Source organism: Barbus barbus, assembly GCF_936440315.1.
Source record: "Barbus barbus genome assembly, chromosome: 39".
Lineage (NCBI taxonomy): Eukaryota > Metazoa > Chordata > Actinopteri > Cypriniformes > Cyprinidae > Barbus > Barbus barbus.
The window spans coordinates 22,940,224-22,957,680 of record NC_136717.1 but is presented as its reverse complement, the minus strand read 5'-3'; the positions used below and the strand labels follow the sequence as shown (position 1 = coordinate 22,957,680).

The following is a 17,457-nucleotide window of genomic DNA, read 5'->3' as shown; positions in this document are numbered from 1 at the left end:
GTCTTGAACTAAGCACCAGAATGTCACCATGCATTAACATTTAATCGAAAAGACAAATAAAGCCACTAATGATTATACTTAAACATACCAGCAGACTGACTGTACAGCCAATCTTTTTTCCATCCACTTCCCCCAACTTCATACAGTCTCTGTAAAACAAAAAGAGTGTAATTGTGTATCTATGAGCCGAGAAAGTGACTAAGGCAGAAATTAAGAACAATTAAAAATTTTATTTACTTACTACATTTTAACTTTCGATTAGGTCGAAGTTAACTGAAACTTTAAATGTATATTTGAAATTTTTTTTTCGCCAATAAAAAGAGATGAAATAATAAGTAGCTTCATTACAGTATTTGTGTTACAAATTTTTTTTATGCAAAAATTCTACAATATATTGCACTGGTAAGTAAATATATTTTAAGCAATGATAAGCATCTCCATGCCCAGTAATATTCAAAAGTTTGGGGTCATTAAGTTTTTGAAAGATGTATTTTATGCTCAGCCAGACTGCATTTATTAAAATAAAATAATAATAATAATTAAATAAATAAATAATTAAAAAAAAAAAAAAAAAAAAAATTATATATATATGTGTGTGTGTGTGTGTGTGTGTGTATATATGTATATGTATATGTATATGTATATGTATATGTATATATATATATATATATATATATATATATATATATATATATATATATATATATATATATATATATATATATATATTACACACACTTAAAATTGTTCATTTTAGTTTTGTTGTAAAGGAACACTCCACTTGTTTTGGAAATAGGCTCATTTTAAACCTCCCCTAGAGTTAAACAGTTGAGTTTTACCGTTTTTGAACCCATTCAGCCGATCTTGGGGTCTGGCGGTAGCACTTTTAGCTTAGCATAGATCATTGAATCGGATTAGACCATTAGCATCTCGAAAATGACCAAAGAGTTTCGATAATTTTCCTATTTAAAGCTTGACTCTTCTGTAGTTACATCATGTGCTAAGACCGACCGATAATGAAAACTTGCGATTTTCTAGGCTGATATGGCAAGGAACTTTAGTCTCATTCCGGTGTAATAATCAAGAAACTTTGGCGCAATGATATGACGGTAGTCCCCAGCTAGGTAACTAGTTGTAGCTGGGGACTACTTTCAGGCACTGCATCATATAAAAAAAGTTAAGTTTTTCAATATTTTGAAAAGAAGTCTTATGCTCACGAAGGCTGCATTTTTAAATTAAAAATACAGTAAAAACAGTAATATTGTAAATTATTATTGCAATTTAAAATAACTGTTTTATATTTGCATATATTTTAAGGTGTAATTTATTCCTGTGATGCAGAGCTGAATTTTCAGCATCTTTACTCCAGTCTTCAGTGTCACATGATCCTTCAGAAATCATTCTAATATGCTGAATTGGTGCTCAAAGAAATCTTTGAAAAGTACTGACCCCATACCTTTGATCAGAGGTTTTTCAAAGGGGCAGCGTGTACTATTTTAAATGTCAAGTATTTTGTATCTTGTATTTTTATTGTGTGCACAGCTGTGTATATTTCACCTGTAATCCAGCAGTCTCTCCATAAGCCGTGTGACCGTGGCTATGAGGGATATCCCGCTCTCTCTCCACGTCTCTCTCTCGATCTTCTTCAGCAGACTGACAAGACAAAACAAGCACAGCAGAGAACGAGTCAAACTGCTGTCCACCATATGACCCTTCATGCCCTGCACACTCACGGCTGTCCAGCAGAACACTGATAAGTGATCATCTTACCTAGGATACGGACCGAACAGAGGAATTCTAGTCCAGAGCAGCATAAACAAAACAAATTCATATTAATGGATTAAATGATACAACAACAGCCACTCAAACTCAGTTAGTACAGTTAGTAGAAAGAAAGCAAGCAGAAAAAAGAAGAGATACAGTTGAGGCTAATGAATACTTACAGGAAGAAAAAACATTATGATGAATAATATGCATGTAATCTTTAAACGTACTGTAAAATCAATAAATTATAAGCCACATGAGGCCTACTGATGTGTTATGTTGATGTGTTTTAACCTTGACAGCTTCAAGAAAAAAAAAAAAAAACAGAGCTTGAAATTTTACTTTTATAAAGAATATACAGAGAAATATAAAGTCACATACACATTTAAAAAATGTTTGATTGTCAGTTTTCTTTGTATATTTTTACACTAAATATCCGGATATGCATAAAAGTGACCCTTCATGAATAAAAACATAAGATATATCTTTCATGCATTTATTACAGACTGGAAGATTGCATAATTGCCATTTTAACACTCTGGTTGTGTTCGGGTCAAATTGACCCGGAGAACATTTTCTTTTTCCCGAAAATACTAGTTAACGTTATAGCATTGGACTCAAACTTTCTGACTTTGTTCACATAGGGTATAAGTACTTCTCATTCATTTTTTTAGAATGGGTTTTATTTCATCTAGTCACACTTGTGGTGTTCCCGGTCAAAAATGACTGGACTCTAAACAACTGCTTATAAATCTGTCATTATGCTATATTATCACTAAATATAGGATTCATTCTTTTTGTCAACTTGTTGTCAACTTGTTTTCTTTCATTTAGGACTGGTTTTGTGTTTCTATTTGCATCTGATTAATCGTAGGCATCTTTTATCTCAGAGTAGGCGCCTCGTTTTTTGGAGTGAAAGAATATTTTTATATAAATAATTTTCACATTAAACAAAAAAATATAAAAATTTGCACTGTTTCTCACACTAGCGTGCTTTAATGTTTAATCAGGAAGTTTGCTTTTAAATGCTTTTATTTTGTACAAAATTGCACAGAGTCACACTTGTCAAAAATGGCCGGCCATTGAAAGTGAATGGGGAAGAATGAAAGTAAGAGAAACAACTAGTGTTCAGGAGCATGTTGTGCTTGCAAACATAAAGGCCTTGGACAAGTGTGACAGGAGTCCGAACACAACCAAAGGGCTAAACACCAATTTTTACTATTTCTACCATAATCCACATTCAAATCTGACCTCATAAAATGTTAAAAATGTGCAGAAATTGAAATTCAGATGTGAAGCACACTTTTTCACAGCACTGACACACACAGTCACACAAACACACTAAAACACAATCACAGATGTGTGAGATCTGACCTGCCGTTACTTACCGTCTCATTGCTTTATGCTAATCTCACCACTGCTCTCTAAACCAAATTCAGCCCACTAAGAACTCGCAGTATGTGTTTGTATAGCTGTGTGTGTACGCGCCTCTCACTCACATGCTGTTGAAGAGCTCTCTATATGTTTCGTCTCCTTTCCCCTCTGACATGAGGCTGTCCAGCTTGTCGATAAGTTTTGCCTCCACCTATTACAAATAATGAAAATATGGCAAATATGGCATTATGTACTATTTAGATAGCTGCATGTCCCATTAGTGACCAGAAAGGGGCGCTGTGTGACCTGTTTGAAGTTGCCGCTCCGGCGCTGCTCCCAGTCCATCATGTCATGAAAGATGGGGATCATCACGTTCCTCAGGTCTGGCTGAGGCACCAGCGTCACCTCCAGGAATGGGCCGATCATCGCTGGGATGAAGTTCAGCTTGTGCTCTCCTGCACGACGAGATGGAAACTTTCATCTCTCATGTAAATAAGACTCAAGAAGGAGTGAAACTTTCAGATATTATTTAACGTTTTACCTAAATTCTGCCACATGCTAAAGATCTCACAACCCATCATGACACGCATGTCTCCGTACCTGAACACAAATGAATGCAAAATACTGTTAAAATACATCCTCCTATGCCAGTTGTTCAAAATATGATTCAGACATTTGTAGACTAATGTCCTGAAGAATGTAAACACTCAAGATATCCAAAATATTTCTTGTGTTACAGTGATGAAAACAGTTAAAAATATTTATTTCACATACTTTTCTTTTGAATATTCTATTCATCAAAGAATCCTGTTTCCACAAATATATGAAGCAGTTTTCAGATGCTCAACTGGATGTTTCAACTGTTTTAAATATTGATAATAATAATTATAAAAAATGTTTGTTGAGCAGCAAATCAGAGGAATAAATTATATTTTTAAAATATATTCTGATAGAAAATTTATTTTAAACTGAAATAATATTTCACAATATTACTGTATTTCCTGTTTTCCTGCAGCCTTGGTGAACATAAGACTTATTTCCATAATATTAAAAAAAACTTTTAAAATTTTGACCCTCAGTGTATATATAAATTAGTAAAAATTAAATAAAATTGTGTGTGTTTGTATTTTTATATTATATATAAAATACAAACATCTATCTATCTATCTATCTATCTATCTATCTATCTATCTATCGCTCTGTGTGCGTGTATATATATATTATTATTATTTTATTATTATTTATTTAGCAGATGCTTTTATCCAAATCTTATGTCCTCTCTCTCTCTCTCTCTCTCTATATATATATATATATATATATATATATATATATATATATATATATATATATATATATATATATATATATATATATATATATATATATATATATATATATATATATATATATATATATATATATATATATATATATATATATATATATATATATATATATATATATATATATATATATATATATATATACACACACAATACTGAAGCAATATATAAACTAAAACTATATTTTTTTTTATAAAAATTGTAAATATTATAAATAACTACAAAGACTGAACTAATTAATTGAGGCACTACTTTATTTGACATACTGGTTTTGGTATACTATATAGTAAGGAATTCGTAGGGCTAGCAGGACTCACTTTTCCAGTATTTTCTTCTTCTTTGAGGCAGAGAAGGTCTCGAGCTGAAAGCAGGGCTGGTTGATGAATATAACAGACAGGCAGAAGTAGGAATCCCACACCTACATGGAAACAGAGAGATGAGAGGCTGCGCCACAGAGAAAACGAACAGATCGACTGATGTTTCACAACACGAACACCTACCTTGTAGTCAAACTTGTCACTGAGGAAGTTTTTTCTTAAAGCGTCTGACAGATAGAGCACCGTGGTGATGATGATGCTGTAAATCAAACATTTCAGATCACAATTCATACTCTGAAATCCACATCATGTAAAACTGCAGGAGAATAAAGTCTCTAACTTGTTCGTGACGAGCCGCATGAACGTCCAGTCTTTGGGGAACATCTCTGGTCTTATCAGGATGCGAAACACAGTGAAGATATGCAGGAGAAAGTCCTGAGAGAGACAGAGAGAAAGAGAGGATGTTTGACATGTTTCTCAGTGTGTATAATGAACTGATGTCAGTAAGATAAAGTGGATGAGCGCCTCACCCGCAGGTCATCTTTACTGGTGAAGCTCTGCAGGAGCTGCTGGTAGTGTCTGTCCTTCATATGCCTCAACAGAGCCAAAAGACACGACACAAACTCGCCCTGAAACACACATTCAACATGTGATACTCTTGGGGAAAAATCTAATCAAAATCCAATTTGTGATGTAATTTTGAAAATTTCTTTAACTGCATTTTGAGAAAGTCTAGGAAAAAATGCACAAATAATAGATAATATTTGAATAATTTTGACTGATTTGAACACTTTCTACTAAACATGCTCTGTATAACTTCAAGACATTATATTTATATTTAATAGCATTTTGAAAATACTTTGAATAAATGCATAAATATTGGATAAAAACTGAACCCTTTCATCGAAACATGCTATGTTCATATTTAATTATTAATATTTAATATCATTAATAATATAATATTTTCATATTTAAAATATATTTAAATCACACACACACACACACATTATATTTATATATTTTATTTTTATTTGATAAAAAATACTAATATTATTATTATTACTATTTAGCATCACAATTTTCTTTGATGAATAGAATGTTCAAAAGAACAGCATATTTGGAAAAAATGTTTTAACATTTTAAAATCTTTATTTCACATTTGATCAATTGAATTAACTTAATTCCATGCTAAATAAAAACATTAATCTCTTCAACAACAATAAATAGAATATAAATAAATAAATAATATTTACTAAGTTTTGAACAGTAGTGTAGATACAAATACACACACATACATATTTTTTTCTTTTATTCTTCAAAATATTTTTAATATTCAGCAGATTTCTGCATATACTTTCCCACAGTCCCACAAAAACAAAGTCAGCAGATTTCATGTAGGTCTAGCTATACATTGCTCGTGTAAACTCATTTGCAAAACATCTGCCTCCACAAGAAAAAAAAAAAAAGACATCACAGATTATTTCATTCCATATTGAACCGCCCCATAAAACCCTTGATAAATCTCAGTCTGTGTTGAATGCGGATGAATAAATTGGAGTTGAAATGGTGAAATGAGGTATGGTGAGATTTGCATTCACAAAAACCTTCGGGCGCTGGGGAACACATCACATCTAGCAGGAATGCTGCCAGGATTCACCTGCTAGTTTCTGTGGAGAGACTTTGATGTGTAAAGCGCTTTGACTGCTGGGCTGTACTTACCTCGCCCTCGGGGCCTGTTTCTGACACTTTCTTGCATGTTTCACTTTTTTAAATTCACTCTTGCCTATTCTCTATAAAGCTTGCTTTCTTATTTGGTTTTCTTACCATAACATCTTGAACTTGGGGCCGTAGCATAGGCCCTGCTGGTTGTGGCCGGTTAGCGATTTCCAATATGGTCTGCAGTAAGACACCCAAAACACTCTCCACGATCAGATCCACCTCTTCGGATACAGCTGGCTCCTGCACACAGACACACATTTATGTTTGCCCTTGCAAGAGGTCAACGGTGATTTTATGCACACTGTCTGACAGGGTGCTAATGGCAAAAAGGGTGAGACAGCCATGAAAGGTTCAGCTGTCATTTCAGTTTATGCAAGTGCAGGAAGAAACCAGTGCGTCTGATGCACATCGGTTCTTCTCTGTGCTTGAGACCCGCCATTTGACTTCAAGGTCAGAGAGGATGTCTACATTTAGAGCAGCCTCAGCATTTTCAAGACAAGTTTCCTGTGGTCTTCTTCAAAGCAGAAGTCAACACGAATTGGGGATGTGCAAAAACACTAATTCAACAAAGCTTCTGGGTTGCATGAACGATAAGTAGGTCTTCAGGGAGCCTTGCATAATTATGCGGATTTAGGGCCACGTTTTGACAAACGTGTTTCATACTCTTGGCAATGGCAGATAACTGACAAATAAATAAGCTAAATACTCTTTTACAGCACAAAACTTTCATAACAAATGGTGACCTAAGGATTATGCATAAATGGAAGATTGCTAAAAGCAGGAAATGTAAAGTCTGACGGACTTGAAAAGTTGTGTTGAAGGCAAAGGATTTGAATAAAAGCAGTGCATTTAGAGCGATAATTTTAAAGACCCAACTTCTCTTTTCTCAACTTGTATTATGCTATAAGTGTGCTATAACCCTCTCCTTTAACTGCCATATTTTGCTTAATGAGGAAAAAAATCTTTCAGCATATTAAAACATACATATACATACATATACATATGCATATACATATTTTTAGTCAGTGGCAGATATGGTCTCCCATAGTTATTTATCCTGAAAACATTTCATTTTGATTTGGAATTTGCATTATTTTGCATTGGCAACAAGCCTCCACAAACTTTTATGACTACGGTTGCCAGATGTCAACAGCTTAGATCCCCAAAATCAGAGCTTTTCATTTAAATACATACATTTTCATGGCCAGTGATTTACTTAATGCTTCGCAACTTGGCAACCACACACACTCTCTATGTAACAGAAAAAGCACTGATGAGCTGAAAACATGCAAGTTGGAGTTTAGCAATCTCTTTTGAGACTGGCTTTATTTGCTTAGACTAAGTCTGCTTGTTGTCCAAAATGCTGTCCTATAGTTGTGTGAGGGTTATCTTACCGTTTCGTCCTTCTTGAGGAGAGACAGCATGCAGGTGAGTATGTGAGCGCACATGACGAGATCTCGCTGCTCCTGCATATGAGCCTGGAGCAAACGCAGCACCACCGGGAGCAGGATACATCTAGACTCTGATAAAAAAAACACACAAACATTGAGCAGACTGCCTCTAACCATCTTCATCTTCCTCCCCAGTGAGCATGTATTTACCGGGGTTTGTGTAGAGCTGGCTCTCTACAGTTTTGGCGATGCAGTGCAGTTTGACGGCCTCTACGGGGCAGTCGGCCTGGGACACAGTGGGGAGGCTGCCCAAGGTCTCCCGTACAAACGTGGCCACTTCCCTGACCGTAAAGAGCTTCAGCAACTCCCCGTACACAGCCGGGAACGACTGCAGAAACACTGCCTGTGAAGACAAACAATCAAGTCAAGAAACAATCTCATTCACAGTGATTACACGGAAAAATAAACAAAATAAGCGAAAATAAAACAGCAATTTTAATGCACTCTTCATTACGACCCAGCGATAAAAAATAAAATAAATAATGGTGACAATAATGTGCAAAGGACAAACAAAAAGTAAATGGTTTAATTAATATAATGCAAGTTTGCAAATAAACATAATACTGTTACTACACAGTTTACATATTTCTTGCAGAATATGCAAGATGTTAACAAATAAAACAAAAACTACAACAAAAAAATAAATTGTTTTATTTAACAAATAAAAATTGTGTGCTATTTTTTTACTTAGCTACTATCGTGAATAACAACAACTATGCAACTTTTTGAATTGGGTGATCGGGCTAAATTGTACTTATTTTGTCTTCTTGGAAACATGTAATATCTTAAGTAGCTTCTGAAGGTCCAGAATAAGAAACAGTTACACATCATCCTATGTAGTTTACATCCCCTAGCTTTTAATGCACCTTATTATTATTCAAAACAAAACAAAAATAAAAAAAATGCATTTTTAGGATGTGTCTTATTTTGTAAAAGAATGCATATTCTGTAAGGGGTTAATAAACAAATAAATAAATGCACTATATGCAACTGTTATGTGCAAAATGATGAAACAACAGTGGGGAAAAAAACAAAAAACAAACAAGAACTAAATTGCAACTATAATACGACTATAACACAAATGTTTTTACCTATAATAAAATGTATTCAAGTATGCAAATGTACAGAAATTAAACTATAACATCCTCTAAAACTGTGAATATTGGCTTTCACAATACAGCTGCCTCATCAATACACTGACTGTGATATGTCCATCCTCTCATCCAGAAACAGCAGCTAACTGCTTGTACCACTGACTGACCCATGGCCTATTCCTACTATGAAGGAATCTCAAAAACAAGAAGAACACGGACAGAGGAGAGAAGAGGCCCAAACGCCAACACGTAATCCTGCTGTGAGGGGCCAGTGTGGGGCAGGAGGGACAGAGGAGGATTATGGGGGATTAGAACAGCTCTGGCCTGCATTCTGTCACTGACTTTGTTCTGCTCTCTATGAAGATTAAAACGTTCAAATGGCACTCAGCCCAACACAGGGCTAATAAATCATCTGAGATGATATTCATCTACAGATATACCACACAACTATACCCTATTGGGATGTATTAACTATTCATGCATGAGAATCCAACTTGGAAGTGTTAAATGACACTAGTCTCAGTCTCAGACCACCGTCTGTCCACCGACCACCTAAAGCATACTGCACGCTAACAGATGAAATTCAGTTGAAGTTCACCCAGAAAAAAAAAGAAAAATTGTGTTTGCAAGGTACCACGACCGCTCAATAAGCACTTCTGAAGAAAATCCATCTCTAGATCTTCTAAACCTTGTGTGGTTAGTGATATCGAACTCAAAAAAAAAAAAAAATTATCTTAAGTACACTGAAATGTTAAAGTATCTAGTAGAAATTTTTATATTTCTGAGCAGAACTGTAAATTACATGTTGGTTTTTGGTTACATGTGTGAAATAGTCAGCACTTAATATTTTTAGAAGAAGAAAACTTCTGCTCATACATATTAACACCAATTTATTTGGTGGTTGCGGACTGACACTTCTGTATATTTTTGTAACATCAACTATTTCAGATAAAACCACCCCTAAATTGTGTACACAAATTAAATAAACTTTTTTTACATCTGTCAAATAAACTGAATTTTTTTGACTGATCTCAGAAATGTTAATAAAATAATATAATATACAATTCTTTCTTTTTTATTTGACAAAAAACGTAGTGAATACACTCAATTCATCAAGGATAACACAATAAAGTTTAAAATAAAACTTGTTTACATTGTGTTCCTTGATGTAAAATACAAAAAAAACACAAAAAAAGTAAAAAATATTTTTTAACAAGAGTAAAAAATATATGTTTTTAAATATTTTTTTTTTTTATTAAATTATATTTTATTAAACATTTTATTTTTCTAAAATTAGCGGTGGAAGAAATGCATGTACAAACAAAACAAACTTAATTTGACAAACTTTGTCTGTCAAATAATCTCTTCCTGTCTAAATGGGCTGCTCTTGGCCAAAAGAAAAAGAAAAAAAAAAACTGCCAAGTGGACCAGACGTTATTCTGATAGTCAGACGTCTGGCTATATGACACTAAAATGCAACAGATGCACAAATCCATGATCTGGAGACTAAATAAATTAGACGGCTGGATTTGCAACCATAACATGCAATACATGTCCCACTGACGCAAAGTCTGTTTGTGATATTTAATAAGTAGTGATTTTTCCCCAAGTATTAAATCAAGCCCTAAAACAATATTCTGTGTTTTCCTCACTTCTCTATTATCTCAACTCTTCCCTAGAGCTTCCTGTAATTTTGTTGCGCCGTCATTATCTCACTTTTTTCATCCTTATCCTTCGTGTTCATTTACAATGTTTCTTACTCTCATTAAAACCCAAAGCAATTCTTTCTTTGGAAGTATTCATCTTTTTCTTTCAAAGTGTGCACATGGGCACTCTGAGGCTCTTTGTAGAACACGGCAGAACATCAAAACAAACTCGCACCAAGGCTCGAACAACAGCCAATGCGATGGGCACCCAAGCGAAGGAGAATAGAAGATGCTCTCGCATTCAGCTCAGGGACGTCGGAAAGATTTGTGGGAGACTTCAAATGCTTCCTCTGAATTTTAGGGAGCGCACTGAAAACTGCCTTTGTACGTTATTCTTTCCATGAAACATAAATGATCCAAACTCTCAAGGGCGAAATGTCTATAAAAATTAAGGGCATTTCTCTGGCAAATAAATGCTTAATACAGCAGATTTGCCTCGGCAGACGTCCCATGGTTTCAGAGGACGCTTCAGGAATGAGACTAAAATCATTGTCTCTTTTAATCAGAATAATGCTCCATAAGGTAAATTCATCTTTAGTTTATATACTGTTTATATAAGTTAATATAATAAACTTTAAAAACTAATAATAATAATAAAAATATTGATTTTACTTTAAGTTTATTATACAATTACAATATAGTAATAATAATAATAATATTATTATTATTATTATCATTATCAACATCACAGCGCACAATTGTAAACAGAAATAATAATATATTTTTTTAAACTGTCACCAGATAAAAATTATATTACTTATAAAGTTTATTATAAAATATACAATAACAAAATCGTAATAATAATAATAATTATTATTATTATTAATATTTTTATAATATTAATAACAACAATAACACTAACAACAACAACAACAATTTATTGTTATTATTATTGGGTTAACAACATCATAGCCCAGAATTGTAAACCATAAATAATTATTAATAAAACAAGAATATGAAAAAAACCTCTGTATCAACAGTAGAATTTAATTGTATTTTTATGTTGTATTAGTTAAATTTAGTTAAATATTAGTTAAATTAATTTATTAATTTTATTTATTTTATTAAATCTATTAATACATTTTATTTTTATTAATTTAATAAAAATATATTAAAAAGTTATTTTTAGTTAAATAATTATATAATAAAATAATGTGTTTTTTAAATTGGTGGTGGGAGAATGTTGCTTGCTAAACTCCCACCCACTAGAGTACCATAGCATGTGTTAACTATACAATACAAGGAGTTTTCCAACATAAACAGATCTGTGTGTCTCTCACCTGTGTCTGTGTGATGGGCCGTGAGTCCTTGTTCTCTTGCGAGAGGAAGAAGCGGAGGGACATAAAAAGCTCATGCATACAGCAGCGGAACTCCTCCTCGTTCTGTCCGCCCGTGGCCAGCGCAAACAGCCGTCGCGACTGGATAATATACTTAAAAATATACTCCGTCGCCTAGGAAACCAACAGAATAGCAGATCTGAGCACAGAAAGCAACATAAAAGCGGCCTAATTAAGAATGCATGGGCTGTGTGAACTAATGCAATGTGGCAGTCATAACAGCCCGCAGCGAACCATTCCTAAGAAATTGAATATTCAGTATATTACAAATATAAATTGTATTTGGGGCTATAGAAAATCAGAAGATGGAGGACAGTAATGACAGACTCTAAATATCATTATGAACGGCAGAATGGGTAAAAATGATTTGAGAGAGCCGTGTAGTGACGTGTAATGTGAAGCCTCTCACCTTCAGCACCTGTTGGATGTGTTCCTGACGGTCCGCTTCAATAATGCGGTCCACATACCACTTCAACACCTTGATCAGATCCCTGCCAGAGACACAAACACACAACACTGAGGAAAACTGAACATCGACATTATGTTTGTTTAGTAGAATTGAAAGTATTTATAAGAAGATTCATGATTGTATTTATTTATTGCATTTTATATCATGATTGGATTTAATTTATTGCATTAAAAATGAGTTTGTAGAGTACTGTACGGATCCCATAATAAGTAATAATAACAATAATAATAACAATAATGACTAAATATTAGCAAATTAACAGCATGTTTGTTCTGAGCCCACAATTTGGTAAATAAATAAATAATGATGACTGAATATTGGCAAATCAACAATATATTTGCAGGGTACTAAACCCACAAACTGTCAATAAATAAATAAATAAATAAAGATGGACAAATATTGGCAAATTAACAATATGTTTGTAGTGTAATGAACCAACAATTTATAAATTATTAGATAATGATGACCTTGATGATTTAACAATGTTTGTAGTGTACTGAACCCACAAAATAAATACTTAATTTTTTTTGCATTTATTGACAAATTGGCAGAACAGTATATTTGTAGTATATTACTAGTATTACTCCTGTAGTGCTAAATCTATAACTGGATGTTTTTATGGATAGGAGAGAGAAAGTGATCAGAAACAGATGTAGGGTGCAATGTAGCTTGCAAATTTTGCAATCCGGATTCAAACTTGCATTGTCTGTAAGAGCACCAAAGCCCAATGTAACCACTAAGCCATGTGTATTGATCAAGCTTTTTGTGTCTACTTCCCAAAACATTAGCATTCTAATCGAGCACGTCTTTATTCTGAATTTCAAATAATCAATAGAAAAAAAAAATAGATCTAAAATGCAATTTTAATTGAAGTCGTGATACTGCAGGAAAATAAGAGAGACTTCTTAAATCGCAGTGTATCGTAAAAGCTCATGTATTGCAACACATAAAAAGAAGCATTGCAATAGCATCATATGGTGGGATCCCTGGCGTTTTGACTGTGATTTCCTAGCATTGCAGTGAAAAGTTGAAGGAAAGTGATGTCCATCGCACCGGAGCCGAGTGAAGTACGAGAGGGAAGTTCTTGAGTTGATCTTCCAATGCTCTGCAAGCATGCGGTTACATGGTTTTTAAGAAACTAAAAATCACAACAAAAGGAGAACTGAAAGTCAGAACGAAAGAGACTTTAAATGAAAGAGCATGACGCAAAATATCTGCACCAGTGAGCAAGAATAACTAGAAATAAAAAGATATCTAAACACCCCGTGAAACTGGACTGTTGTGGCTTTTAATCTGTGTCTATTTGATTTCATGCCAAAATACGAGACAAAATTAACTAACTGCAAATACACTGTACAGTCTCTCATTTTTCAAGTGATCTTACGGATGTCTGTTTGATTCTCTCCAGTTTTTAACGTAACTGGTTGCGTAACATGCACATTCGACAACTGCGTAGGCTGTAATGTGGGCTGATCTCTGACCCAGATGAATGAACATGCAAAATGAAGTGCTATCCGAGTGAGGAATCAGTGCTTCAAGAGAGCTGCGATCAAATGTCCAGGACAAAAACAAACTATACAGTGACCCTACAAAGTATTTGGGCACTTAAGCCACATCCAATGCATCAAATTTCATGCATTATATAACAAAACCTCAACTCAAGTGGCATTTACTTTAATGAAAGACAGCACAAAATTACATAACTACATTTCCACTTCAAATCAATGGATCGATTCCAGGTGTCCTGAGAGTTAAACGCTCCTGTTTTTTAACGTACCTGTATGACAGGGCTCCTGCAAAGTGGCTTTCAATGTAGGTATCCATGACTGGTTTAAAATGCTGAAACTTGCTGTCCTGGAGCAAGTTTATAATGTGCACCTGAATGACAAAAATGCACACTCACAGTAAGCAACAAGCAATTTCATTGACCTCTATTGTGCAAAAAAATGAGGGTCTGTACTTACCAGACAATCAAACACCTTGAGTGCATATCTTTGTGAACTCTCGTCCAAAATACCAAAAAGCGTGTCCAGTGTATCTTGTAAAAACTGATTCGAGATATTTGACTTTATTAGTAAACATGCACCAATTAGGAGAAAGATCATTGTGATTAACAGGTTCATTAACCAACAGTAAGGCTGTGAAGGGAAGCTGACCTTAACTATTTCTGAGCCATCGATCTCTTTGAGTTTAGACAGGCTGTCGCTGATTCTCTCCGGATGGGCTCTCCACTTCAGTAAGTCCAGCATGTCACCTGCAGGAAACAGCCAATAAGCAATCAGTGTGTGAAACTTCATGCCAGACACCCAAATGTTCCCATATTCTGTGATGCATAATGCCAAGAAAACTTCCAATTTTGTCCTATCATATCCTGTACAAAGAGACACACACATTACCGTTCTGAGTGAGTTTGGTAGAACAGAGGAATGATGTGATCCATAAGGATTCCTTAGCGCCTTTCATGGTTTGGTTGTTGCCGGGCAGATTTGATTTCGAGAAGGGCAGTTTGAGGTAGCGAGCACAGTCTTGCAGGTTGGCATTCTCCTCACACTGGAAAACATTCATGAAAAATATCATGCCATCCATTCATAATAATTAACACATTGCCACACAACCAACCAAACAAATATATATGTATGAATTCTTGCAAAAAGAATGCCAAAGAAATACTTTGGTTTATATTTATAAACACATTATAAACCTACACATATTTATGCATAAACATACAGACCTATATATTTATATATGCACAGTACATAACATGGTTGAGGTTACCCTAACCAATACATATGTATATAATTTACTTTAAAATATAAACAAAAAAAAATTTCATGTTATCATATAATATATTTCAATTATTTATTTTTAAATGATAGATTTTGCATACATATGGTCACATACAGGTGTCCAAAGTCTTCTTTGCAATAAGCAGAACAAGAGGTTGACCCTCTAAATTATTTAATAATTTTAATATTGCACAAGAATTGACCACAGCTAACTAGTAAAATAAGAATTATTTTCCATATACATTACTGATAATTTATGAAAAATATAATGAATATTTAGTTCTATAATAATTTTTAATTAATGTATTTCTGAATTTTACCATTTTATTTTATTCTTTTACATAATGAGGTATTATCTAAGTACATGTACTCATAACTTAACAATTCTTTATAGAGTGGACTACCAGTAAAATTTAGGATCAAAAATATTCAGAGAATTTTATGTTTTTATTTATTTTTCTTTAATTGATAATGCGGGGCAGCTTTAACATTTTGAAAAACATCTTTTGTGTTCAAGAGGAAGCACAAGGTCATATGGGATTGTAACAAAGGTAAGTACAATGATGACAGATTAGTTTTATTTTTGGCTGAACTATTGCTTTAATTAGCATCATGCAATCGCTCCACATTCAGTCAGCAGTACTGTTGCCTCTAGCAGAAATGCAAACAGCTGACTTATTTTTTGTTCAAACTGCTACACATACTGTAAGAGGTCAGCAGAACTGCTGTTGTACATGACCAGTAACACAGCTCAGTGCAATATTACAGGATTCAGTGATCTCTAGTGTGTTACGTCGAGACTTGCGTGTAAACGCTGGAGCAAACCGCCCTATTTCAGCGGGTGTAAATAAGCCACGAGAAGCTCACAGCATCATACTGGGCCTGTTTATGGGCTAAGCCTCCTGAGGCTACACACATTGATTCATATACACTAATAAAAGTTATTTTATAGGTTTTACATGGTTAAATTTAAATAGGACATATGAAAAACCGGATTTTAATTGCAATTTTGAAATAAAAGGCTACATGGACATTACTATGCTGCAAAAATGGGCCATTTGGAAATCATCAGAACATTATTTATTATTGTCAGCAAATTTGTTCAGCAAAAGATTCTTTCATGAACTGATGTACTAATGGAGTGTGAGGGGTGGCAGTACATCATGACACAAATAACAGCAGCTCTCTGTGTCTGTGCATGTGTGTTTGTGACCTCTTTTAAGCCTGTTAAATCCACAAACACTTCCACAGTCTGCAATTACCAGAGCTGTGCCCGAAGCGTGCTGTTAAATTGGGTGTGCCGCAGGGATGTGTTTTCCGACACGGTTATTTAACTCTTACACTTTTTTTAATGAGAAGCCACTTTTTGATTTCAGGACTTTGAGGCAAAAAGGAGCATGCAGAATAAAATAAGTGTCAGCCAGGACAATTTGTCATTTGACATACAGTTGCTCTTAAATAGCTTTTGTTGCAGAAAAGCCAACAAGACATTTTGACAGCTGTACCTTATGAACGATGAGCTCGTGGGTGCCGTCGGGCAGAGTCCGCCCGTCTTCCTGCATTAGAGGAACGAATGAGAAACCGAACAGCTTCTTTTCCCCCTTGTCTTTTGCTGGAGAACACAGACATTGCATATTAGAAGCCAAATCCATTTAAAACTCCATAACAACAAAATACAGTTTTTATGCTGGAACTAAACACTGATATTTATTCTGGAGCTTTAGACCACTAAACAATGCCTCTTCTTGACAATATCAGGAAAAATAGTCACAGCCATACAGAAAATATGTTGTGTTTTGGATGCTGGTGCTAATGAGCAATACATGCTTGGTAATCAAAATGCTTAAGTCATCAAAATGTAATAATTAAATTAACAATTCATATTCCTTAATTACTACATTATCCAGTCTTTTCGTAATTCTGAGGAAGAAAGAATGGACAATATTTGGAAAATATTTTATTTTATATACACACACACACATACATGTATACATACCATAGCATAAACCAGTCACACACACACACACGCACACACACACAGGGTGCGAATTGTGAAAAAACCAAAGGGGGAAATGCTTTTGAAAACTCTCTATAGGC

General features: G+C 34.2%; 1 protein-coding gene across 1 annotated transcript in view; it reads right to left on the bottom strand.

The window, feature by feature from the left end:
* Positions 1–17,457, bottom strand: part of LOC306859070 (dedicator of cytokinesis protein 4-like) — a 101,487-nt gene that overhangs the window by 24,209 nt on the left and 59,821 nt on the right. The window contains exons 16-34 of the mRNA XM_079399876.1: positions 16,866–16,972; positions 14,971–15,124; positions 14,731–14,828; positions 14,539–14,622; positions 14,352–14,452; positions 12,515–12,596; positions 12,049–12,219; positions 8,119–8,311; positions 7,912–8,039; positions 6,623–6,757; positions 5,329–5,427; positions 5,139–5,233; positions 4,982–5,057; positions 4,799–4,899; positions 3,680–3,738; positions 3,445–3,593; positions 3,264–3,349; positions 1,558–1,653; positions 89–149 (exon numbers count right to left, since the gene is read on the bottom strand). Of these exons, the coding sequence (XP_079256002.1) occupies positions 89–149; positions 1,558–1,653; positions 3,264–3,349; positions 3,445–3,593; positions 3,680–3,738; positions 4,799–4,899; positions 4,982–5,057; positions 5,139–5,233; positions 5,329–5,427; positions 6,623–6,757; positions 7,912–8,039; positions 8,119–8,311; positions 12,049–12,219; positions 12,515–12,596; positions 14,352–14,452; positions 14,539–14,622; positions 14,731–14,828; positions 14,971–15,124; positions 16,866–16,972 (2,075 nt within the window). The remainder of the gene's footprint in view (positions 1–88; positions 150–1,557; positions 1,654–3,263; positions 3,350–3,444; positions 3,594–3,679; positions 3,739–4,798; positions 4,900–4,981; positions 5,058–5,138; positions 5,234–5,328; positions 5,428–6,622; positions 6,758–7,911; positions 8,040–8,118; positions 8,312–12,048; positions 12,220–12,514; positions 12,597–14,351; positions 14,453–14,538; positions 14,623–14,730; positions 14,829–14,970; positions 15,125–16,865; positions 16,973–17,457) is intronic.